At 40.5% G+C, this 26962-nt stretch overlaps 1 protein-coding gene across 1 annotated transcript in view; it reads left to right on the forward strand.

The window, feature by feature from the left end:
• Positions 1–26962, forward strand: part of BACE2 (beta-secretase 2) — a 47320-nt gene that overhangs the window by 19836 nt on the left and 522 nt on the right. Inside the window, exons 2-8 of the mRNA XM_086608244.1 lie at positions 2915–3003; positions 10118–10334; positions 11955–12083; positions 13309–13443; positions 16597–16698; positions 19693–19842; positions 21028–21196. Coding sequence (XP_086464370.1) covers positions 2915–3003; positions 10118–10334; positions 11955–12083; positions 13309–13443; positions 16597–16698; positions 19693–19842; positions 21028–21196 — 991 coding nt within the window. The remainder of the gene's footprint in view (positions 1–2914; positions 3004–10117; positions 10335–11954; positions 12084–13308; positions 13444–16596; positions 16699–19692; positions 19843–21027; positions 21197–26962) is intronic.

The following is a 26962-nucleotide window of genomic DNA, read 5'->3' on the forward strand; positions in this document are numbered from 1 at the left end:
AAATTCAGACCCAAAGGGTAGCCAGGAGAGAAAGAGAACTCAGTAAGTTATACCCACCCCAAAATGAGCTGCTAATCAGTGGTGCTATTGTGAGGACTACAATAAATCAGTGTCTGCCCTGGCCGCCTGCGTCTCGTTATGCACAAACATGCAGATAGAGAATGTCAGCCTCAATAGCGATCTGTCATGTGAATGCTGCTGTGTCCGAGTGGGCTGGCGCTTGCATGGTTAGCAGGCTTTGTATTTTTCTCTTTTTTTTTTCATGGGGCATATCTCTTTTGGAAATGTTCATTTGCTTTCTGCTTGTGGGTAGTAAATTCGCCCTTTTCTTCAGTGATTTCTGAATTCTGTGGTGATAACATTGTATTCAAGGTGTGGGGGTAAAATATCTTTCATACATGTCATATTTAGTGATTGGGGTTGTGTTCGGGTTTGTTTTGTTTTTTTTTTTTCTAAGTCCTCCTCCATGTATGGTGTCATGAATATTACTGAAGCTAGGGCAACACCTATATGTATTTATGCAGCTGATGTATGGTGCCCATTACTCAAGCATCACAAACTGCCTTGGAAAGGTTAATTAATTTAAGCCCTGCAGCACCCCTTTGAGGCAACTTTTGTCAGTCCTGATATATGCACGTGTTGTAGCTGCTCTTTGTTATTTATTTTTAATATGATTTTTATCCCCAAGAGGGGGAAAAAGGAGTAGTTCTTACTTTGTTAGGTAGTTGACAAAATGTTAGGCTTTTGATATGGTTGAAATAAAATATGTAGCAAACTTTGGGTTTTATTGCAAGTCATGCCTCAGAGGTTCATATTTTCTTTTAAAGCCTCAGCTCCTGGATCCAGGTGAACTGGTAGATGTCCTTTGGTTTTTAAGCATCTGTGTCTAGCTGACGTGGTTGCAAAATTAATTTTAATGCATTGTCTCTGCCTAATCTAAAAGCTTGGATGCAGCGAGGCGGGTAAATAACTCAACTAAGGTTGTGCATTTATTTCTTTTTAGACTTAAAATTTTTGCGTTATCAGGACTGGGAATACCAATGACAGAGTGTGCATGCAGGTCAAAAGAGAGTCCTGCAGTTTACTAGTTGGTTTTGTGTTCATGGTTTATTTTCAGAGCTTCTCAGTCCCATGTTATATTAACTAGGTGAAACAGGGGCAACCATCTCCTCCCTCCCCCTCCATGTGCAAACCAAAGACGTTTTTGAACATTGAGTCACACTTTTTTTTTTTGTCTCTGCTCAGTCTTAAATCTATTAAAGAGGGATTCAGCGTATCTTCTCCTAATGCTTTATCCTCCTTTGTCTTTACTCTCTGAGCTCGGCCTTGTTTCTCCCCTTCATCAACACTAAACTCATTTCCCGTTTCATTCTCTCTTACCCCTCCCACATCCACTTTCAGTGCTAGATCTCTAGCTACCTCACGTCTTAAGGAGTGATGAGGACTCCCAAAGTGGCTGGTTTGAGATAGAGTCAAACCATGGGCAACCCAGTCCTGATGTCTCACTCCCTCCTACAGGAAAATTCTTAATTCCTTAATATTTTTCCAGGGAGCAGATGTGTCCGCTACTGCCTAGGGCATAATTTCACAATCATTTTAGGCCAATCTGAGTCCACACTGTCACCAAAAGAGGCAATCACCCTTTTCTAGTAACTGCTCCTACCATCTCTTTTCAAGTAGCTGTCTGATACAGCAAATTGCTCATTTTTTTGGTAATTGTAGGTGAGGAACCTGATCTGATTCGCAGCGCAGCCCCATGGGTGCTAGTGCTTATGCCGAGAAGCCCTGTGAAGCATCCAGCCAAGAGCAGGAAAAAAGTGTGACCGCTGCTTTTGATGGCAGCACATTCTCTGACTGACTTAAATTATCATTTAATGACACCTGTAATTTCAAGGTCTCACTGAAAGAGGTGGTCCTGCATCCGGCTGCTCGCTCCTGTGCTGTCACCTTCTGATTTCTGCTAGCACAAGTCCTCGTGCAGCTGTGGTGAACCAGCCTGCTAACCCCAGCCAAATGGGGAAAGGAGGCAGCTCCTTTTGTCCATGTGGTTTTGTCAGGCAATTTTTGGCCTAAATTGTCCTCCCAATTAACCAAATGAGTGGCCCGCTCTTAGGCCACCTTTCAATCCATGCTTTTCACAGTGTTTATAAATCTACCATCCTCCTATTTAAAGGTGATGAAAGCTATGGTAGGTTGCTGCTGCTCAGGAGGAACTGGACAATGTTCTCGTGCTCTCCAAGGCACAGGGCAGCTTCTTGCTTCTGCTTACTTCTGCTCAGACTTGCGCTCAGCCCCTACCTAGAAACCTCATAAGCTCTAAGGCAAACAGTGCTTTAAACAGGATGTAATGTCCTGGATGAGACAGGTTGCCGAGACACATGGGTTGGGCCAAAAAGAAATTTGAGTCGGTCATGAATTCATCTGCTGTGTGAATGTGGGCTTGGCGGGTTTTCCTCCTTCCAGGAATGTGACTATTTTAAAGCGCATCAGTGTGATCAGCTGTTTTGAAGGGGCTGCAGCAGCGTGTCTTTCCCAAAAGTGACAGTGCGTTTATTTTTCAGGGCAACTTTCATCATCGTTTTAAAGCTGAAGTTAGTTTAGACCTTGTTTCTTGTTATTCTCTCAAGTAACCGTTTTTGTGTGCTTTTCTCTTTTGTAGGTAGCTGTTAATAAATAGTTTTGCATTAAGAAAAAGCCTCTTTTGCCCGGGACCGTGGTTGGTGGGTGCTCCTCTGTTCCTGTCTCGATCCTCAGCTCTTTTATTACATTTTTCTCTCCTCTCCATTTTACTGGACTGGGAGAGCTGCGTGGGTTTGGTTGCCGGACTCAGCCTAACCCACGACAATGATATTTCTGTTTGTTTGTTTGTTTAGTTGGATATGAAAACCACCTCTCCTTTCTTCTGTTTCGGCAGTTAAATATTCTGGTTGACACTGGGAGCAGTAATTTTGCTGTAGCAGGTGTGCCTGATCCTGATGTCACCACCTACTTCAATACTGAGCTGTAAGTACCTGTTCTGCACGTCGTGATGGGTTAGGATGTCTTTTAGAATCTGGCAGCTCCATGTGAACGAGGACGATAAGGCAGTTCGTGGGGCTCCTGTGATGTCCCATGACAGTGGGACGTTTGTTGCCTGACTGGGAAGATGGGCCTCACCTGATGCAAAGTCCTGCCTGACATCATGAACAGTCCCACTGATGGCAGTGCAGCTGAGCTCTGAGCGCAGCACTGATTAGAGCTGGAGAAAAGGGAAGAAGATTATGGGGTAAAAATCGTTTGCTAAATGACACTGTTTTCAGCCAATTTCTTATTTGAACAGTCTTGGAAGGGATTAAAAGTTTAAATATACTTTCGTTTTGTTATAAAACAAAAATTAAAACCTAAGAATTGTATCAGTTACTTGACATTTCATCCAAAACCGAAATCATTTAGACAAAAACTAATTTGTTGTTTAGGTTGGCCAAGGGCCTCGATCAGTGAGTGGACTGGACAGACCCTGATGAATCTGGTTGTGTGTAAGATACGACTTGGTGGTCTTGGTGCTTGTTATGCACTAAATTTGCTGTGTTTAGCATGAGCTGGCATTAGTCACAGCCAAGCACAGCTTTGACTGAATCGCTCTCCCTCCTTTCTTCCTTCCTTTCTGCCCTTCTCTAGTTTCAATTATTTCAGGTAAACTTCTCCAAAACACAGACTCTGTCTTTAGCTGAAGCAGACAGATAAAAATATTTAGAGGACTGGGAGGCTGGAGAATATCACTGGTAATGATATGGTAATTCTCATTACCTCTTTATGTATTTTAACATGGAGTTTGGCACTTTTTTTCCAGTAAGATGCATTGGTAATGAAGGGAAAGCTGGTATTTCCATGCTGCTTACTAGAATAGCCTTACCTCCTGTCACATATTCAGATGTTAGTGGAGATATTTCCTATCTCACTCTGATGACACAGGTCTGGAAAGTCCAGAATTTGCACTTGAAAGCTGTTTCTGCACTACTGCAGAGTTTTACATGCCAGCCATCTGCCTACGTAGTCACTAGAGGAAACTTAATTGCAAGGAGTTAAAAATGCAAGCATTCCTTCTCTCTTTTCTCTTAAGTGATGTTATTTTGTCTGGAAGGGCAAGGCCTCTCTCCTAAGAACCATAAATCATTAGAAACGGCAACAACAGCAGAGGTTTTGTGTTGAGAAGGACTATGAAATCACTTGAAGGTTACAGTCTCTTATCAGTGTTCGCAGTGTACACTGTGTTTTGAGAACTTTATATCAAAGTTAATAATGAAACCTTGAAATTTAGAGTTAAGGATGATTTGTAAAATGATTTAAACTCAAGCCATTACAGTCCAGAGCAATTGCAATAGCAATTTCTGGTTTGGGTTGGATTGATGGAGTACTGCAATATGCTCGGAATAAAGTGCAACCAGTAGCATGCTTGAACCTGGCTACGCCAAGCTTCTTTCATTACAAATACTTTAAATATATTTATTTAAATGTAATCTCGGAGGGAATTTGACCCCACTGAAATCAATTAGACGTTGCAAAAATGTTTGCAGGAAACCTCTATATGTCACTTAGTGCATATCCGAAATGAGGCAGGGCTGTCACTCACAGCCATGGCTGAGTCCAGCCGAGTCATGTAAAGTTTTAAGGGTAGAGAATCCATGTTCTCTCTGGCCCAGTGTGTTTCAGTGCTGTGCCACACTCTCCTGTGGAGGAAATGTTTCCTATTGTCCAACCCAAACCTCACAAAATGTGACTCGTGGGTTTTGGCCCTTCTGTTATTATCCACACTGTAGAGAAAAGTTTGGCTGTGTCATCTTTGTAACTGTCTTTCAAGTTGTTGTAAGCTGCTGTGAGATCTCCGCCTAGCCTCTTGTCTGCAAAACCAAAGCCTTGCTCCTCTCAGCTTCTCATCACAGATCCGGAGTTCATGGTCCTTGACCTGTTTTGGTATCCCTCTGCCAGTCTCTCTTCTCTTTCTCCAGATCCTTGTTGAACTGGGTTCCCACAGCTGGCCACAATCTATTCCAGATGTAGTTTCACCAGTGCTGACCAGAGGGTGAGAGCGTTTTCCTTGAGTGTGTTGTATATGGCCCTCTAAATGTGGCCTGGTGAGGAGTTTGCTGTATGCACAGGGCAGGTATGCTGTTGGCTCTTACACAGCCTAGTGTCCACCATTAACCCAAGCCCTTTTGGGTCGTTTTCAGTTGCTTCTCAATTTGTTCTGATACATGGACTTGTTTCATGTCAGCTACAAAACTTTGTGCTTCTCCTTGTTGAATGCCATAAGGTTTCTGTTGGCTCAATCTTCCCATCTTTCAAGGTTCCTTTGAATTCAAGCTCTGACATTTAGCGTGTCAGTTCTTCCCCTTAATGTAGTGTCCTTTGCAAATCTGCTGAGGGTGCAGTCTGTCCATTGTGCCGATTCTTAATGAAGATGTTGAACAATTTTTCCTCCACTCACAACCCCTGGAGCACTGTGGTTTTCATGAGCCTGACGTTGAGCCAATGGCTGCTGCCCTTTGGGCCCAGTGACCTAGCCCATTTTCAACCCACACAATGGTCTGTTTGTTCAGCTCCACATCCTCAGCTTCCAAATGGGAATGCCATGGGAGATGGTGTCAAAAGCCCAACTAAGATTAATATGTGCCACAGCCACTGCACTCTCCTCATCTGCATAGCCAGACATCTTGTAGAAGGCAGTGAGGTTGGTCAGGTGTAATATGCCTGTGAAATTTCTCATTGAGTGTCCATGGTTAACTTCTTGTCCTTCATATGCTTGGGAACAGATTCCAACAGGTTGTTCTCTGAGATCTTTCCTGACTTGAGGTGAAGCCCAGTGGCCTATAGTTCCTTGGGCCCCGCTTTTTTGAGACCGGCCTTATGATAGCCTTTTCCCAGTAGTCAAGTTACCCTCTCTGGTTGTCATGATTTTGCATAGGTGGTAGACAGGGGCCGTGACATCACATCAGATGCATCTATAAAATCACCTAAAAGTGACCTTTACCCATGTGTAAATTAGACAAATGACCTATGGGCACTTTTCTTCCACACTGTGTGGAACGCTTCAAAATTAGATAAAGAGATTTTCTCTCCTCTGGTAATCACTCCTACAGTTTTTCCCTATATTGTCGTGAAGTGCTTCCATATCAAAGTCATAAATTGCAAATTGAAGACGAGGAGAAAGAAGGATTAGTAATTTGTTAAGTTAATGGGACTGACTTATAGATGTGTTCTTATTAGAATATTAATATTGTGTTGGAGGAAGAGTGTGATGGGTCTGAATTTCGTGATTGCCACACTCTTAGTTTAATTTTACTCAAATGATCAAAATCTGAAATTAAATGCATGATCGTTTTTTGACTGAAATTGAGGGGGGTGTATAGGAAAGGCATTATCTTTGTTTCAAAGGACCCGGAGGGTGTGTTGCTCAGGAAGAGCCCTCCTTGAGCAATTTTAGAACTAGCTTGTTAAACGATGATGTGTGTCATATAAACCACGTCATATAATTCTACTGTTTAATTATCTTGGCCTTTCTGTACAAAACTAATAAAGCTGTTATCATGAACTCTTTCACGACTTGGGCTTTTGAGTGGCTCTGACAAAACTTTGCTGTGAAAAGTTCTGAGTCTGCTGTGGTGATCATGCTGTGTAAGTCACCATGATGTGTTAAGGTTTTGGGAAATGGCCTAGTTTGTCCTGAACTGGAAAGAAATCACAGCGTTTGTTTCTCGTGCTGTTCAAAATAACAAATAGTTTTTGTTGAGTATGCTACTTATGATAAAAGAACTACTTAAACAGATGTATAAAGGGATTTTTACACTTAAAACTGAATGATCAGTGATGGCTCTGTAGCGATATGTGAGAATGACATACTCATGGCCGTCAGCATTCAGCTACAGTGTTCAGTTTTATTTTGGTGTGAGTAGTACTGCCTCACCATCGAAACTTTCAAGAGCAAACTGCTAAAGAGTTGATTATTCCAAGAGATAGGAGGTGAGAAAATTATTGGCAGTAAATTGAAGTAATACAGTAAGTTATATACCAGCAAGCAAAAGTAAGCTGCTGCTTTGTGGTATGATTCTGCAAGTTTGGTTGTGTACACTGTACAGTTTATGGTTTGAGGAAAATTATGAACTTGTTCCAAAACCCCTGCAAGTTAAATGGGACTTCTTGGTTAAAAATCAATGATTTGTGTTGTGTAGTAGTCTTTAGACCACTAGGCTGGTTGTTGGGTTTTCGTGTTTGCTTTGTCTTACAGTCGTTGCCTGAAACACTTATCTCGTGCCATTCATCTTCATTAGAGAAGGGATCAAAACTTGTGGTCAGATTTTTTGGTCCATTGCAGTTTTCTGTCCCTTCTTTGCCATTGCTGTTCATGGAGACGTTGATTTGGTGCTTAGGAAAAAGTAAATGGGTAAGTCCTGATTTGTTGTAGAGAGGCAAGTGGGCTTGGGAGTCCGTGGAATTCAGAAAGAATTGCATGTGTTTGGCAAGGTTGGTGTTAAGCAGGGCTTTCTGCACAGTGGATTTGCCGTCACCCTGCTGAGCATAAGATTTTGTCAGTGTTTTGTTCAGTGCTGTGGGCTGGTAATGAGGAGTAACTCTGCATGATAAAATGAACTCATTGCTAATTTTCTAAGCTGAGGTTTGAGGACCGTGTTTCTCCTGGCTGCTTTGGAGAGAAGATAGTCACCAGAAAGGAGAGGGAGAAGGGACTAGTGGCACTGCAGCACCATAATCTAGGAGGCCTTTTTCTTCACCTCTAGTGAAGATACACTCTGTCCTGCTTGGGAAGTTAAATTTCTTATTTTCTCATCGTAGCCAGAACAGCTTGTTTGGAATTTTTTGTGTCATGTGTTTGTTTAAAACAGCCCATGAATTAGAACAAGTCTCTAGTTTTCAGCTTGAAAGAAATTTTCTTCCTTTGGATCAGCGAGGTAGAAAAGCACTGGCTGATTACAGTCAAGAAGAGGGAGCAGGACGTGGTTTTGCAGAACAGAATATAATTTACTGCCACAAGGATCATGTGAGATCCCTTCTCGTACTAGGAATTTTGCTTCTTGAAGGAAATAATAAGGCTTTCTGTTCAATATGACATTTGTGCACTTTACAAATGAGATGAACGTCCTCATACCCATTTCTACAGGTGAGGAAGGTGAGGCACATAGAGCAAGGAAGTGACTTGTCCTGCCTTTCCACAGGAAAATTCACCAGCCATGCTGGAAAACGAACCCAGCCTTTCTGTGTCCTGGTCCACAGCTCAATCCATCAGGCTGTTTCTGCTTATGGAAGAAGAGCTATGTGCTGCTGCTGTTGCTAGTCATGCAGATGTCTGCGTTTGCAGATTCACTTCACTTTATTCTCCCAGCACTCACTTTTCCCTCAGATTTCAGATGTTTCCACTTCCGTTGCACAGCCAGCCACTTTTCTACATGAAGAGCCCTGTATTTTCCCTTCCTTTTCCTGCCCCTCCCTAGTTTCTCCTATGTCACTAATTATTCAGACTTAATTTTGATTTATAAAATGTACTGCCAGCATCACAGTGGTGCTCTGAAGACCCTGGCTGAACAGAAGTGTCCCTTTGTCTAAGTGTCATACAAATGCAGTATTATTCAGACAGGTAAAACAGCAGTAGCAGTGACCAGATACAAGTAGTAACAGCCTCCTTGGAATTCATGATTTTGAAATATAATCTGTGGAGCCTATTACCTCATTTACTTCTGCTATCTTGGATGTTACAAGCCTACTGGGCTACAAAGACCCCGAAGGGTTAGGTGTTGGGAGTATCAAGAACTGCTTAGGGTTAAAGTCTGGCCTCTTACTGCTCCGCCATTCCTTAGCTGGGAAGAGGATCAGTTGTGTGGTCCATATGGCCAAATTGTTCCTCAAGATAAAGTGTCTGCTCGAATGGGTGGGAATTGTCTGCGTTGCCATCTGAAAGTTGTTCCCTATAATAGGTAAAATCACACCAACTTCATTCTGGTAAGCTCAGGTACAGAGGGGCTGTGAAGCCACTTCGTGTGGCTGTTTCTGTCAGAGCTGCTGTTAGCTTAAAGCTAGGCTGATAAAACTGACTGCACTTGATAAATCATCTGCACTTTCTGTTGTTTTACACAAATGTAAAGATGGTGTTGTGAAATTACTTTTCACTTGCCTTTTTTTTTTTTTTAATTTTACTTTTTAAAAAAGCTGTTAAAGTCTGTTTGGATGAACCGAGCATGGGTCATCTGCCTCTTCAGAAGGGGAAGCTGCATGCCAAGGAATGGGACCAAAATAGATTGTAAGGAATCTAGGAGTTTTGTAGCTCTTCAGTAGTGATGAGGGTGGAAGATGATTACTATGTTTATACTACAGGATTTTAAAATGAAAAAAATCTATTGATTTTTTTTCTCATGTTTTTGTTAAGCCTTCTAATTAAGATTTTTTTCCTTTCTTTGCCGTACTCAACTGCTCCTTTGCCTTTGCTGTCCTGGCCTAGAAGGAATTCCTTCCTTTCCACCTCCAAGTCAGTGAATCACTTGTTAATAATATCCAAATCTACTTACTTTCTGATAGATAGACCAAACTGCAGATTTAGAAAACGTGTGTCTTACTGCTGATACTCACAATAATATTCCAATTTACCCAAAATGGATTTTTTAATAATATTAATGAGGTATGAGTCTACAGCTATTCAGTTAGCCTGGCATTTCAATTTCAGATTTGAATTCAGAAGCTTTTCATTTCCTAGCACCACTTAATACGTTCCGTCTCCAGTTACAGACTATTGCTCCTGTTGTGATGGACCAATCTGAGTCAGGGACATACTGCACTACATAGCGCAATACCTTAGATTGAAAAAGAAGGAGAAAAAAAAAAAAAAGTCACACGTTGTGAAGGTTTGAGTCATTGATGGCTTCAGGATAAAAACAGGGCTTCAAGATTATTTTTTTTAACTGCCTTTTTTTTTTTTAATTACTTCTATAAGCCATTCTCCTCCTTCTGTAAGTATATGTGATTGACTTTGCAGACTTCACTTTTTTTCCTCTCTGGGAAAAATTAGGATTGAATATATTCTGTTGTCTTGCATTGTAAATGAACAGCTCATGCATAAGTGTGTCTTTTCCTTTTAAAGGTCAAGTACATACAAATCTCGAGGGATTGATGTCACAGTTAAATACAGTCAAGGAAGCTGGACTGGAGTGCTGGGTACAGATGTCATTACTATCCCCAAAGGAGTTTATGGCAGCTATACCATCAACATTGCTACCATTCTTGAATCAGAGAATTTCTTCTTACCAGGGGTTAAATGGCAGGGGATTCTTGGTCTTGCCTACAATGCCTTAGCCAAGGTAAGTCACCCTTTCCTCAGCTATTATCTTTCACAATGACAGTAAATAGAAATCTAACTATTAAAATAAATAAGGCAGATGATCTGTCAGCATTAGACTTCTTCCTTCCACCCACTCTTTCCTATGGATCCTTTGCATTTGTTAAATTCCAGAAAGAATGAACTGGGTTGTGATGGTACCATAGTCCCATATGAGGATTTAGGCTTTTCCGGTGATGAAGGCTCTGATTTTAGCTCCTCTGGAAAGGATAAGCTTTTACAGAATTTGTAGTACCAGAGGATGGGAGTAAAGGCTTCTGGTATGCATATAGAGGGCATTTATGAAGGCTGTGATGATCTTCCTCAAGGTTTGTCAAGGGACTGATGGACTGATTTGGCAAAGCCCTTGGCAGTTCATTCTAAGACATTCTCTATTCATCCAGTAAAAATTGAGATGGAGGGCGTATATGGATAATTTCAGAACAAATATTAGCTACAGCATTTTCATTAATATATAACCAAGCACGTCCTGTTCTTATGGAGGCAGGAAATTCAGGTAGAAGTTTAAATTAAAACCTAAAATTTATAGTCTGAAATTTATAACCTTATAATCTAAAACTGATAAACGTGATTGGAATACTACATAGTCATAGTTTTCAACCGGCACATAACTGCCTGAGAAATTCACAAACTGAGATATATCTCATTAGAACAAAGGATTCAGTACTGCCTGCTGACTCTGGAATTAAAATGCTTTATTCAAGAGCTGTGTGATCATTGTGTTGACTTCTGCTGCACTTGCTGTCATACACTGTCGACAGACAGACAGAGAAGAGCTGCTTCTCAAACTCTTGATTTGGGCAAATAGTGTATTCAGGGCATTTATTTTTCCCTTTTCCCAAAGACTTAAGTGTTGTTGGCTTCTGCGGCTGCTCTGTGCTTTGTGTAGTAAGAGCACTTGGTGCCTTGCAAGCTCGCCGGGGTCTCTGCCTGCCGTGAGATGTACCCGCACGGAAATCTGAATTTCAATGAAATTGTGGTACTGTAACAACTGCAAAGGCAAGCATGATGTGCAGTGTAGGGAAGAACCTGTTGGCCTGTAATCGGTTGAAGTGGGTGTGCTTGGATATTAAATTCTTTAAAAGGAAGAAGAGGAAATTAAGGCCATTGAATTCTAACTTCATTGGAATTAAACTCTGTGTTTAAAAACTGAAAGTCCTCACTTTAAAATTCTGCCTTTTAGCTGTGGAAAGGTGGGAAGGGCAAGTTACATTTCGCAGTTCTAATAACCCAAAGCATTTTCCAAACAGAAAGCACTGGCAAGAGTTTCTGCCTGAAACCGAAAGTACTATTTGAGTTTGAAAACTGCAATTGGAAAATAATCTCATGCTTTAGAGATTTCTACGACAGTGGTCAAGAATAAAAATGTTTTTAAAAATAACAGAAAAAGAGAAATAACAGATGTTGAGTTTTTAATGACTTACTATATCTAGAATTTTCATCACTTGATTGTCAGAAATGCAATTTAATTGTGAAAAGTGGTCTTGTTTGAATGATTTGCTCATTTGTACAAAGCAACTTTTTAATGAATACTTCTGAAATTCTTTTGGTTTTTTTTGTTTTGTTTTTCAACACCTTCAAGCCTTCAAGTTCTGTGGAGACATTCTTTGATTCTCTTGTGAGTCAGGCAAAGATCCCCAACATTTTCTCCCTGCAGATGTGTGGTGCTGGACTGCCTGTTTCTGGAAGTGGTACCAACGGAGGTAGTCTTGTGGGTATCTGTCAATCTGAGAGGGAAGATGTATCTTTGTCAATCTCTCTCCCTCTTTTCTATGACTATCCTACTTCCAAATTTAGTGTTTAAATATATTAAATGTTTTATAATTTTTTTAAGGAGAAGTTAAGCTTTTAGGCAAAACTCAAGTGTCTATTTTTATTCTCCATTCTTTTTTTATCTCTCAAGTTTGAGTGAACTTCGGCATTTAAAGTTTAATTTTAATAAAGAAAAACATAAATGTTGTGATGTTTCCTCAGGGCACATTCTGCTACCTTTCTTAAACTGAGTTGTCCCTTACTCAGCTGATAAGCTTGTTCAAACTCATTAAAATGCTACAGTAATTTTTTTTAAATGATGTGAAAAGGGGGAGAGGAATCGAGGCTGCTCTCTTTTTTTTCTTTTTTTAAGACAACATACCAACAGAAATAATCTGAAGACCAGATTTCCCCTTGTTATTAATGTTGGAAGTCTTTCCATCAGTTTTAGAGAGACCAAGAATTGGCCAGTATTTATCTGGAATCAGGAGTTGGAATGACTGTTCCCGAATTATGCTGAAATAAGCATATCAGCACAGGAGTTGATCACAAATAGTTATTTTGCTGTAAATTCACACTGTGAATGGTAACACACCTCAGATATATGAAGCTCAAGAGAGAACTCGCTTATGTTATTTCAGTTCAAAGTCTGATGGTCTAGGATGCTCCCAGTCAGCTCCAACGTAAGTCTTCATGGAAGTTAATAGAGATAGCAATGATAGGCTGGTTATATTCCATTTTGGACGTGTGTAAGAAAAATTAAATATTCTTAAGCAGTATTAAGGCTTTTGTGATCTAATAAAATGAATTTATGATGTGCAAGTTTAATATTCTGTCCCATTTTTATACATTGCCTAGATTAAACCACTGAAGATACTATTTTGATTTTAAACAGTGGAGCTTTCATAAGAGAGTCAGTGTGAGCTTGTAGATGAAGATGTTGATAATTTGGCCCCATATGGGAATTCTGGTTGACTGGAGCACGATCTGCTTAATTTCTAGGTGTTTCATACTGCTTTATTATTGACAGAGAACTTGTTAGTAAAATACTTACAAAGGGTGTTAAATTAAAATTTTGATGCCCTGTGTATCACAATTAAATATTCCCCTTACTTCCTGTACTTGCCCTCAAACTAAGCATCCGGGATTTTAAAGCGTGTGAATTCCTTTCTCTTTTCCCTCAGGTTCTGGGTGGAATCGAACCAAGTCTGTACAAGGGTGATATTTGGTACACACCGATCAAAGAGGAGTGGTATTACCAGGTTGAAATTCTCAAACTGGAGGTCGGAGGACAGAACCTTGAATTAGACTGCAGAGAGGTATTTGTGAAACTGTGTTTCCATCTACATAAAATGCAAGTTTGGTTAAGAACAACACTTAATTGATCAGTTTTGTCTTTACAAGGAGATCTGTATTGCAGTTTCCTCTGAGAATTAATGTTACATGGTAACTTTGAAAAGAAATGAACAAGCCATGTGAAATGCAGTATGTACATCGAACATGCTAAAATTGCTTCAAATAGGACTTTAAAATCATTGATAGTATTTTCAATAAATTAGGGACTAAGCTACAATTGTGAAGTGAATAGTCCACTGAGAATAAGGCTGCTGTGGTTTGGAAGGGAACTAGTTTCAGTTGTAACAAAGATGTCTAAGCACTCAAGACTTCAGGAGACAGCAGTCTTTAAACAACTACAGTTTACAGTTTTATGTTATACAATATAATCAAACTGAAGGGGTTTAAGACAATTCTGGTCAAACAAAGAAAAGGGAAGATTGTTGGATTGACCCCTGTGGAGATGTGTAAGCACATAATTCATGATGGCAATGGGCAGGTCTCATCCTGAGAAGCTTCCCAAAGTATCTCATCCTATGCCTCCTTTTTTTTTTTTTTTTTTTTTTGTAATCCATTTTTGCTTGCTTCAGCCTTGCCAGTTATTATTCCTGATGGATATGTTTTCTGAGTTTATTAGGAATAATGTTCTCCTATCTCTGGATCAGTCTAATGAGACTGTGTTGTTGCAATTTTTATCTCAAAGCTGTTTCATTTTTTTCTGGAGGATATGTATGTGTGTGTTTCATTTGTTTGTTACTGTTTCTTGTCGCTATTCATGTTTTGATTTTAGTTCTGTAATTTTCACACCCTGTTTTCGTTAGGCATCCTAATTTTATCTTATATGCGTTCTCTTAGTTGGGAATTATTGGGATGTGATAATTCTTCAGTTTTTACAGTTCACACAAGTTAAATTCATGATAAAAATCTTACATGTGCATAAATATTATATTTCCGTACAAAATATGGAAATCCTATTGCCATATAAAATATTTAAAATTAGTCATGTCGTCTTTCAGCTTCATAAGCAAAATAAGGTCTATTTAAATGCCTGCCTCTATTATACTGACAGGGAAGCAAAACTGCTGGCCCTCTGACATAAATGTTTGTGTTGCTTTCCTTTCTTGCCTTAAAAAGCAGTCAACATGTTTTTGAAGAGGAGCCCTTGTACTAATGGTTTAATACGTGCCGTTTCCAGAAAACAACTCACTTAAAAATCTAGCGGCGTTCTGAAAGTTTCCTGTTATTGTCGCTCTCCTCTGAGCCAGGATTTGCTTTCACATTGTACGTATTAGCATAGTGCGCTACTCACGATGTCACAGAAGGCATCGTTCCCTTCTTGATCAAAGGAGATCTTCCCGCAAAAATTTAGAGGAAGAACAGTAAATTAGAGCTAGTATGATTAAAGTTTGGCTAGCCGGGGGCTTGCAGAGGATGCACAATTCACTCTATAGGATGATGAACTATGTGCCCTCTCTCCTCTTAGTTGTTTTCTAGGAAATGGAACGTTTTTTCTAACCGTCACCAGAGACTACTCCTTTCCTTGCAAGGGAAGAGTAGTGCCCTCGCTTCAATGCTGGGAATCTGTCCAGTGTTAACACTGCAGCTGTGGCCTCGAGCCTGCAGACCAGGGCTGAGAGAGGCACTGAGCTGCCAGCAGTGCACGCTCCGTGGGGGGCACTGCTAAATATTAACCAGGAACACAGAAGGCAAGTTCCTGCTCGCTGCAAGTACACTGGACGCAGCATGAAAATCCAGGTGCTTCGTCCCTGGCTGAGCAATCCTGCTACTCCAGGCATTTTGCATGGGTTTATGTTAGTCATTGATCCTCTTGGCTGTGCCTCCTACCTGCTTTTTTCCAAGGGTGGCTTTCCAGGATGCTGGCCACTGCGTATTTGTGGTACAAATCTGTTAAAATGAATTCCACACTGCCTTGATGTTTCTCTCCACTCTTTAGAAGTATTTCTGAGTGAATGGTAAATGGTTTCCTGCTTTCTTTCAGCTCTGCTTGGCAGCCTATAGCATTTTTTCTTTCAAAAAGAAGATAACTCAGAGTTACGTTTTTAGTTTTTTACTTTTTGGTGGGTTTTATTTTTGTCACTGAGCTAAAGATATTCCATATGACTTGATAACATCTAAACCAACGTATTTTCAATTCACTTGCTGTTCGACCTCTTCCTAAAAAGCTTATGCTGTGTTTTACCTTGTGTCTTATGATTATGCCATAAACATGTCACTGTTCAGTTATATTGATCCTTCTGCCTATGCTGATAACAAAAGTAGTTAAGGCAAACAGCTGCCACTGCTACTTGCCTGTTGTTTTTTTCTCATAGTTTTTAAGGAGGCCATGCAAAAAGATGAACCTTTTAAAATATTTATTCTTTGTTTACTGTATCCGAAGTTCAGTGAAATCTCTTAATCTGAGGGTTGAGATTTTAATAATGAAGAGAAATGTTTGCTTAGGTTTTTTTAGTGCAGATTTTGAGGCAGCAAGATTGAAGTTTCCAGTTTCTTCGTACCTGTTTTCGTCTGTGTTTTAGTGGTTTTCAGCAGTCGAGAGAGAAAGGTGTGGCACTTGGCATTTGTACTCTTGAGCCAGGACCGAACATGACGTAATGAGACCTAATGTTCCCTGATTGTTCATAAGTTAGAAATGCCAGCCATTAACAGTAGGCTGCTGTACTATGTTTAAACTAGAGTAAGTTGTTTCCATGATAGCAGAGAGCTTGATTCAGGGCTTGGACATATGTGTAAGCCACATCAGCGTGCTTAGCATCTGTCTGTACTCTGCCCAAAGCATATGGGAGGTAAAGTGGATTAGCTCACACCTCTGAGAGGGGCCAGGCTTTGCTTCTTTTTACAGTGGTTTGGCCATTTGCACCAGCTGTGGTGACACATGGTAATTTCTTGAGTGGTGCAGATAAACTCAATCTTGTGTCTAGGCTGACTGTATCTTGCTTTTGCTCTCAGACTTCATTTGAATTCAAGCTACCAACTAGAGAGAGCTGCTGACAGGTATGACATGCAGGTTTGGGAAGACAGCTACCAAAAAGCAACAGTTTTGTCATTGTTATGAAACAGTGCAACGACATTACATTAACTATAGTGTGTAACTTCTCTCCTTTTTTTCCCTTCCCTAGTATAATGCTGATAAAGCGATAGTAGACAGTGGGACCACCCTCCTCCGTCTGCCCCAGAAAGTGTTCAGTGCTGTGGTGCAAGCAATAGCTCGCACATCGCTGGTAAGCCAATGTCATTAAATCCTCTCAAAATGTTAAATTCCTGTTAAATGCTCACTTGATCTTTGAAAGCAGTGTCATCTTTGTTGTTTACCTTGTAAGTCATAGGGTTTTAACCTGAGGGGAGCGGAATCTTTCCTGGTCTACTCCTGTTAATAAGGGAGAAATGACTGATAGCCTTTGGTGGAAAGGAAGAGGAAAAAAAGGGAAAGGGAGGAGGGAGAGGGGGGTTCCAAGTACATACAAGAAATGTGTGTATGTTAATGCATCAGAAATAGTGCAGAGATGGAATGTTTTGTTCTAAGCATTTATGAAACATGGACATAAGCCCTGTTGCTCTGATTCAAAGCATTAAGAGTGTGGAAAAAAAGAAAAAAAAAACACCACGAAAACCCAGGCCTTTCATTCAAAACAGAGTATTTATAAAGTAGAAGAACCTGCTACTGCACACAGTTTCCTTCCAAGTATAATGCTTATTTTTGTATAGAATGGATGCCATTCATTGGGATTATTCATGTCAATAAAGCTGCTTGTGACCTTCATTATTGAATTATTTATGTTCAAAGGCGTCTTTATTTGGAAATAGAGTGGGCTTTAGAAGTAGGGCATAGGGTTGGTGGATTTCTCTGAGTGTAGAGTAACTGAAGCCACGGTTTTCAGTTAATAAAAACTATTCATAAATGTTGGTTGAATACAATGAACAGCACCAGGAAAGTTAAAGATGAAGAATAAGTCCCAGATACTTCAATGTGAACAATTTTAATATTTTTGTCATGGATTCACAATCAGACAGCTGTAGTAGTTGCAAATCACAGGAATTTCAGTAACCAGGCTGTTGGCTGGCTGCCCAAAAGACAGAGTAGTTGCCTGTATGCTGATAATTCAAGATTTAGATCCTTTTCCTACGTGATTGAGAGCAGAGATTTGGTATGAAGTGTTCTTCGCTGCCTGCAGGTGTCCAATATCTGATATAATGTGTCAGTTATCTCACATATCTCAGCTTCCCTGGTTGAAAAGTTCTTCTCTGTGCAAAACATTGATGTATTGACTGGAACAATTTCAGTCAATGGGGGGGAATTGAAAGAAGCCTACCCAAGAGCTCTTGTAATGGCGCCTTGTGGATATGACATCCTCCTGTGAAGTGGGTCACAGCGGTCCACCCTCTTCTCTGATGTTGATCAGAAGGACATTTGAACTAGGACCTTCCACATGACACGTGAATAGTCAGTCAACTGATCGATAACGTATTAGAGGGGAACCACTCTCTCTGCTTAATGGTTTTTGTTCTTCCTATTAAAAATGCATAAACTAACTCTTCTCTTTTAGGGTCTCTTTTTAATCTCAAGGACCTTGCTGCTCTATCCCTTTCCCTACACACACACCAAAAGTTAATTTCACAGCTCTAAACAAAGGAGATAGTCTATTAAATAAGAAAGTTGTTACAAGATGTCAGGATCGGATTCTAGCTGTGTAGTAGCAATGTCAGGAAAATGGGTATTTTCAGCAATTGTACCATGGCATCGCAACTGTGCTCTGAGCGCTCTGTGCTTCTGGCAGGCGATGTATCACTGAAACATAAAATCATCTGCTGTAGCCAGACATGCTTCTCTGACCACAGGTGAACCAGGTTAACAAGTTCCTGCTCTTAGCTGCTTGTTATGAGCTTCCCAGCAAGATGTCTTTGCTCTCTCGGGTATACTGGGATAACTGTGTGTGAAGTGTTCCTTTATTCAGCTCCATGAAAAAACAAGGCTGTGAGCTTTAAGCTCGTTAGTGGTGCCGATTGTTTTTTAAACCTTACTTATTTGGATCGAAGTCTTTTAGAGAGCAGCAATAGATGCAGTTTGATGTTGGCAGGTCTGAAGGCTGGTGGGTTTGGCAGATGGGCAGAGATGAGCCACAGAGGGGTGGCAGCTACTATACCTCACTGAGCTGAAGTCAGAACAGCACATCTGGAAGTATTAAGTCTCTCATACTGTGCAGCCCTAACAAGTATTTCATTGGCAGGTATGTGGGGGTGTATGAATACTTGTCACCTGTAAAATGCCGTATAGCTAATGTATGAGCTGAAGTTTACAAAATAATTGATATCACAGATAAATACAAATGAAGGGACTGAAGAGGCTGGATTCCATCTTTCTTCTTCACCCAAACAGGAGGCTTTGGCTATGCAGTGTCAGAACAAGATACTGCCTTGGATGTTGCTTCACATGGGAATAAGAACCAGCACAAAGTAATGCACTTGGATAAGGAAGGTTTTTCCTCTGTCTGGCAGCAGATCAGCTTCAGGGAGCATGAACATGAGAGAAGATGTTTGTTTTAGGCGAACAAGCTCTGTAGGAGTTTTTTTTCTTTGTTAGTGCCATGGATATATTAAGAAGTACTGTTAATCAACCTTATTTCAAAAGCATAACAAGTTGTATTGGTAGTGAGTGGCAGGGCAGTAAAAGAGACAGAGGGACGTTTTTCTTTCCATTGACTGTAGCAGACCTTGATTCCCTTCGATACCAGGTTTTGGCTTAGCCCTTGGCTTTAAAACCCTAAAGCTGAGTAAGAAAATTGTAGGTATATGAGGAAGGGAGATGTCTCCATTACATATTCAAGTGGTTTGTATTTTGGTTTGTGTTTTTGAAAAAACTCTCTGCTGCTTCACAACATTGGCTTTTTGTCAGAGCTGTTTCAAGCAGAGGCAGACAGGTAGTAAAAATCCGTTGATGCTTTGCCTCTTTGTGGTACTGATTGCTCAGGGAGGTCATGCATGTTCATTGCAGAAGTCACAATGGGTTATGACGCATCTTGATTTGTGTGTCGGGATTTTACTTTGATCCTTAAAGAAAAAGTTCTTTGTCAGACTTGTGTTCATACTTGAATTTCTCCATGGGAACAGAAGAAGTTTCAAATAGTGGTAGTGATCATTTACAAAAATCTATCTAAATGTATGTAATCTGTATGTATCACTTTTCTTTTTTTCTTTTTTTTTTTTTTTTTTCTTAATAGATACAAGAATTCTCTTCTGGTTTCTGGACTGGTTCACAGCTTGCATGCTGGGATAAAACTGAAAGACCCTGGTCCTTATTTCCCAAACTCTCCATTTACCTGAGGGATGAAAACTCCAGTAGATCGTTTCGAATCTCCATCCTACCACAGGTCTCAACCTTCTTTGTTTATTCAGTTGTGCATTTATTTTTGCTATGATAATGCAGATGCTCTTAAAAAATAGGAGCTATTTCTAGCAATAATAGAGAACTGGCTTATTGCATGCAAGGGAAATATTTTTAAATGGAATTTAAAAATCAGATTTTAAATAGGGAGAATAACAAACTTGTCAAACCTAAAACTAAAAAAGAAAAACAGAGTTTCCCTCTGACTGCAGTCCATATAGCTGGGAATTATTTTTTTCAAATTGTCAGGAAAAACAAGCAAGTTTTTATTTTGTTTTCATGAGCTTTAGCCACGTTAGATGTCAATGCAGAATGTCTCTGCTCATTTTGATCTTCTCGTTTTGGAAAGCAAATTGATTTATTTTTCGTGGCATTCTGAGCTGGAGCACTTCTCCTGAATATGACGGTCTTGGCAAGGAGCCTATGTGTGATCTCTTCACCAGTTTCTGTAACTTGACTGGTTTATCTTTCATTAATATTCCATCTCAGCTTTTAAAATACAATATGCCACTTTTATTTTCCCCCTCTGGCTCCCCCCCACAGTGTAGGTTGCAATACAGGCAAGTATCCTCTAACATTACTAATACAGTCCTTTTACCTCAGGGGATGGTCAAAAGCAAAGGGGAGAATGAATCTATTAAGTGTATTTTAACTTGAAATATAGTAAAGCCTTACAATAAGCTTTTTCTGTATTGATCATGTAGCTTGGCAATCTTTCATCTTCCCTGAGGAGACAAGCGGTAAAATGTGACTTGAATTTATGAATTTAGAGCCTTGAAGCTGACACCGAATGTTCTCTGAATCAATTTCATCCTGATAATTTTTTAAATAATAAACTTATTCTCTAATTTGAGTTCATATCCCAAGTTCTTTCTCAGCTATCCTTCCTTTATGGAAAATACAATAAAAAGTGGCTCTCATGAGTTTGCTGTTGACCTTCACATAGTGACTGACTGTGTTCACACTTAAGCTTAGAATCCAAGAGCTTTTCCTCTTACCTGCCTGTAAGCTTTGACCAGTTTTAAATTGTGTACAGAAATCTGTTTGCCCCTATTCATTCTCTATTTCCAGTGGAGTTTGAGTGCTTGAATATAAAAATAAAAAGTTCTGAACTTCTAAGTACCATGTGGTGTTGCTTCTTACACTCTGGCTTTTTTTTTTTTTTAAATAGCTTTATATTCAACCCATCCTTGAAATAGGAGAGAATTTACAGTGCTACCGATTTGGCATCTCTTCCTCCACGAATGCTCTAGTTATTGGTGCTACAGTCATGGAAGGCTTCTATGTAATATTTGACAGAGCACAGAGGAGAGTGGGCTTTGCAGTGAGTCCATGTGCAGGTAAGAGAAATATTGTTCAGGACTTGGTGAGTGAGGAAACACCTGCTCTCTCAGAGAAACACCTTTGCCACTTACCTGATGGGGAAAAGCGTGGTTAATCATGAAGTGTGAAGAGTATGTTTTTGGGCGATACCAAGCTGTATAGATTTCAAAGGGAAGAAAAAAAAAAAAAGCTGTATTGCATGCAACAATCTTTTCACACGAAGTGAATCAGCCTCAGCTCTGGGTATTTTAGCTGCGTTCTTCCCTCTGAGAGAAGATCTTCTTTCCAAGACATCTGTCTGTGTGTGCAGTTTCCCCAACAGTTATGTGAGACAAGTCCCTGTTTTTAATGCAGCTTTATTTTTGTGTGGTTCCTGTTCTAATTTGCGGATAAATGTATTCTTCATCTAACTTTTGCAATGTGCAATCAAGTCCCTTACTCATGCTTTTCGCTTAATGTAAATTGTGCATCCTCTCAGAAATACTCAAATTTTAAGACTTGTGGTTGCGTTGGTTCTAAACAAATAGTTTTCTCAGTGTAAGTAGAAGGCCATTAATTTTTTTTATTAACTGCTGAGGAAACGTGAAAAAGCTCATCATTTTTGGCTGATTTTACAGTACTGGTTAACTTTCTTGCTTTTTCATGATTTCTCTTATCTCACCAAGAATAACTAAAAACAAAAGGTTTGGAGTTTCCTCCCCTTGTTGATGAGACATAGCTTTGGCACCACAAGAACATACAAACGGGGGAGGAGGGAAAGGATTTGCACCCATAGGCAAGTTTCTGTCCCAAACAGAAGTGGTCTATGACCTGAAAAATGCTGTATCGTCTGAGATTTGCGTGAGAAAAGGACTACGACTGACAGTGCTTTTTTAAACCCCAGTATTTATGTTAGAGAGGGTAAGGGCAGTGAGTACTTGAGTGCCTAATGCAACCAGGTAATTGAGGGGAAAAAAGAGAGATACTAACTAGCTGAGTTTTAGCCCTAGGGCATTTGAAAAGCTTTTTTTTAAAAAAAATCTCTCCATTGTTAATGGATTTAAAATTGTCATCTTTGAGCTTGCTATGAAAGAAAATCTGGATATTGATGTGGGTTGCTTAATGAAAACCTCTATGAGGTACCGTGCAGTGATGAAAGACATATTTTGAATGCATCTGGAAGGAGAGTGGAACTAGACAAATACTGCAGACCAGGTTTTCCTGCCTTTCATTCTTCCTTGTGCTTCCCGACTGCAATTTTAGCAAGTGTAGAGCTGCCTCCTGTCCCTGCCGCGCTGCAGCCATTAATGGAGAGGGGAGGGAGCATTTTGACAGAACATATTGACCGACATGTGGTCAGCAGGAGACATGAGCCAGCTGGTGCTCATAAGAACCGCTTTGACAGCACGTCTTTGTTGAGAAGGAGAGTCAGGGAATCATAATAACACCTTAATGTTAATGTTGCTACGTAGAAACACGGAGTTTGGCCACTTCATGTAGTTCTGCCAGCCTTGTCTAGAGAGGAACTGAGCTTGCTGAATAGAAATGAAATCTGAATTTACATGAGCTTGGACGCATGATGATACCCAGCTGGTGCTAGAAGGCATTTCCTCCTTGTTTCTGTGTCCATCTTCCATGCACATGTCTAACCTAACATCACGGGAACTTAGCTTCTTGAGAAATCAGATGATACAAGCCACTGACTGAGACAAGATATACTGATTTGTCAAACTCTAGTCACACGGGGCAGATGACACTTTGCTGGATGTGCCAGTTATTCTGAATTCACATCTTCACAGCTTGTGGTTTCCATATTTAACACTACTTTCATCAGAAAACCACAACTGTGAGTGGTTAGCAGTCAGTGCAATGTGAGGGATTAAGCTGCCTAACTGGCTTCCTGTGGATGCCAGCCATGTCCTCCATAGCAACTATATTAACGCAATTTATTTGGAGCTTTTTAGTCTATTCATGGGTATAAATTAAATTGAATTACCGGTAGCATAAGTCTTCAGAAATAGAGAAATATAAAAGACCATTTGGTGTGTGTGGCTTTGCAAGGACCTATGCTTCTAGTTTACAATAGAGTGTTAATGTTAAATTTAAGCCCATGTTTTTATAAGATGTTAAATGGGTATGTGCTGAATACAGAAATGGTGGGAACAGGACTAAAAGCCGTAACTTCACTGAAATACCAAGTTTCTCTCAAAACTTGGCTAGAGATGAGAACTGGCTTATCCCACAACACTCCTTGCACCGTTTTTCATTCTACAGAATGTACCAAGAGTGAGGAGAGTTAGACAGATGGCTGTAGGAAGCTGTTCTATTGCAGCAGGAAAATAAATTTGCTTTTTCCTCAATACATGAAACCCTTTAAGACTTACTCTGCCTTTTACTAATTTCAAATTGCTTCAGGTTGCCTGTTGATAATTTCAGGGATAACCTACTGTTTACAGAATGACTAGGAAAGATTTCGGATCAGGTCCCTTCTTGAGCCAAGATGTTCAGATCAACTAGTTAGTATTAGCGAAGCAACCTAATGGTACCTTGGCATATAGCAGAATTATACCTCTAGTATTTTTGTAGTGAGAGAGAAGATCATAGGAGCAAGACTTGCATATTTTTTAGGGAAGAAACTCACCAAGCACTGTAATCATAAATGCCTTCTATACTAAACTGTGATGAGACAGAATGCACCCAAATTTGTAGGCACTAAACTTGACAAAATGGATGGCATGATGAATAGCAGAGCTTCAGTCCAGAAGGATCTTGATAACCTGGAGGACTGGGCAGCAGAATCCTCAAGAGTTTCAGTGAGAAAAAGCACAAAGTTCTGCACCTCGAGCAGAAAACCACCATGCCCGGGTACAGTCTGGGAAAGGAACAGCTGAATAGGAGCCCTGCAGACAAAGAACTGGGGATTATGATGGGCTCCAAGTCAAATACAAGCCAAGGACGAGCGCAAATGAAACTACATAATAAAGGGCAACATCCACCAGTTACATTCAGGAAGGTTCAAGTTGAACATGAGGAATTTCTTCTTCACTAGGAGGGTGGTGCAGCACTGAAACGGTCTGCCCAGGGGGATCATGGGGTCTCCATCCTCAGGGTTTTACAAGACCTGGCTGGATTAAGTGCAGCTGACCTGATCTATTGATGGTGACTGTCCTGCTTTGAGTAGGAGGCTGGATTAGGTGACTTCCAAGAGCCCCTTCCAAGTAGCACTTTACAAGTTCATGATAAATTTGATCTAACTTCAGGTTTGCTTCCTTTCCAAACCACGGAAGATGGTGAGTGAGAATGAGTGTGTCTGAGTTCTGCACAAATGTTATAAAATAGCATTTTTCCAGAGGTGACATTTTTGTCCTGTATTCATCAATAATGAAAAAAATCTCATTTATTCAAGGTCAAGAATTTATTGTACGTAGCTACCATCAGATGTTCTAAAAAAAAGTATGCCAAAATATCCTAATTCAGCTAATGTGGAATATGCTAAGTGTATGTGACTGTTAGTTTATGTTAACAGCTTGTTTGAACAATTTAGGCAAATTTCCTCTCTTTGAATTTCCTCTCGGTTTCTCTAGAGGTGGAAGAGGGTGAGGGAAAACTTTTCTTTTTGGAGGGAAGAAAGCAGAGGCTGTGTCGCTATCAAGCGTTCTCAAAATGTAATTTAAAATGTCCGCCACTATGGCAACAGTTTTGTATTGCCTTTTTTAATGGGAGTAATTATTGTACTCAAGCCAAATAATGAGTAATTTGGGACTGTTTATTCTCAAAGGTGTCTCCAAGTTGGAAAATTGTGCTGCTTTGGGGTTTTTTTTTTCACTTCTTCAAAATATTAAATTCCTAAGTAGTAATACTTAAGCCTTGCATTTCACATGAGTATTAACTATGGTTTAGTTTGGTTTTGCTGCAGGACTTTATAGACAGAAGAAGTGGTGCGAGGGGGTGGGATGTCCAGCAGAAACAATTGCATGGTAGAAAGTTCAATAATGTGACTCTGAACGAAACAGATTCTGCCACAGACCTTCTAGATAGTCTTTTACAAGTCTGTCCACTACTGTGCAGCCACCATACCATATCTATGTAAGAGCAGTGTCTTGGCAAAGATATGCTGACAATACAAGGTGCATAGGCCAGTTTATTTACCATCTGATGAGTTGAGAGAGTATGTGTTTGGTATCCACCAGCGTTAAGGTGCTTGTGGGTGCAGCCTCAGGTTTCACCCAGTCTGCTCTAGCAACATGTTGCTGCTAAAGGAGTCTTCCTACACTTGCAGCTGGAGAAAGGGTTGGTTAAGTTGAGTAATCCTACAGAAAATTCCTTGTTTGGGCATTTTGTTTGTTATGACAGGCTGGTTTTCCATCAGATCAGCGAGTTGCTCTGACTCTCCTTGTAGCCTACTGGTCGCTAGCACCAACGCAAAAAAGGCAGCAAGGGACAGAAGTGAGGGCGAGCAGGACTGTCTCTTCCAGCAGCAGCCTGCAGTTAAGTTGAATAAAGTCTAATGAGACTTAAACCTTTAAATAATATCAGGTGTTGGAAGGCCAGGGACTGAACACCAACTAAAATCTCTCCCGATAAATTGCAGGTAAAGCAGCCCACCTATTCTGCATTTGCTTCTCCACAAAGAACCTTAAAGGCCACCTTCCTGCCTTTGCAAAACCCAGGCTCCTCTCTTCCTTCCAAAGGGTGTTTTATACTGATCTCTTTAAACATGCTTTCAGGAGTCGTGTCTAAGATATGTGTAAATAAGAGACACTGTTCTCAGTAGGCAGAATCACTTACAATTTGGCAAGAGCGTGTCTGTACGTAAAATGAACAAGAAACGAAGCAGGAAGGTTAAAATTGAGGCCTTCGTAAGAAATACGCAAGTGTGTCTTGAAGTATCTGACCAGAGAAGTGAATTACAACTGTTGGGAAGACTTGTTAAAATGCACAGACAGTACTAACTGCAGGCTCTTAGTTGCCCCGAGCAAGCTAAAGAGGTATCCATCCTTCCCTGGCCGAGGACCTGCAGATAGGAAATGCTCTGAATACTCTGTTGCCCTGGGCAACTCACTTGCTCTGCCTTTACAATACTTGTAGCCCTGTCCACCACTCAGGGGAACTTTGCTGCGCTTGCCACGGTTACTGTGACAACCATGGGCAGCATCACACTTTTTCGCAAATACCGGTTTAACAAGGAGAGGTTTGTGATGGTAATGCAACAAGTCCCACAGTCTGTGATGTTACCGAGATGGATGGCTGTTTGAAAACAGAGCTGCCAAGGCACTCCTTTGCACTTCTCGCCTTAGCTTTGTCATCTCCGTTTTTCAAGCTGCTTGGTTAGTTCCTCCCTCTGTGCCCAACAGCACTGCTCCTTCACGGCCCAGCTCCTCGCTCCTGGTGTTGACCTTCCTCTCCACCATTCCCCTTTTCTGTACAGCTCTCACCCAGCTCTCCTGTCTCACCTCCTCTTCCTTCTGAATTTTCACCTCCACTCACAAGAGTGTCTGTGCAGCTTTTCACCCTGCACCTTGTGTTGAAGATGCGGTCCTTTAAGGTAGCTATATGGAGCTAGTGAACCCTGCATGCTGCTCCCTAAGACCCTGGAAGATAGCAAACACAGAATATGTAAGAATCATCTGAGGTATTCTGCCAGTTGTTGTGAATGCCAGAAACAAACAAAAACTGCCCAGGCCCTGACCTGCCCCAGTGTAGGTGTTGTAGGATTTTTAATCTTTGTTAAATTGACATTTCTGAAAGGTTAGTCCAGAGAGAAAAGGTTATCCGGTGGCTTTTGCTTTAATTTGAGCTGTGGG

Source organism: Tauraco erythrolophus, chromosome 1 (genome assembly GCF_009769465.1).
Source record: "Tauraco erythrolophus isolate bTauEry1 chromosome 1, bTauEry1.pri, whole genome shotgun sequence".
NCBI lineage: Eukaryota > Metazoa > Chordata > Aves > Musophagiformes > Musophagidae > Tauraco > Tauraco erythrolophus.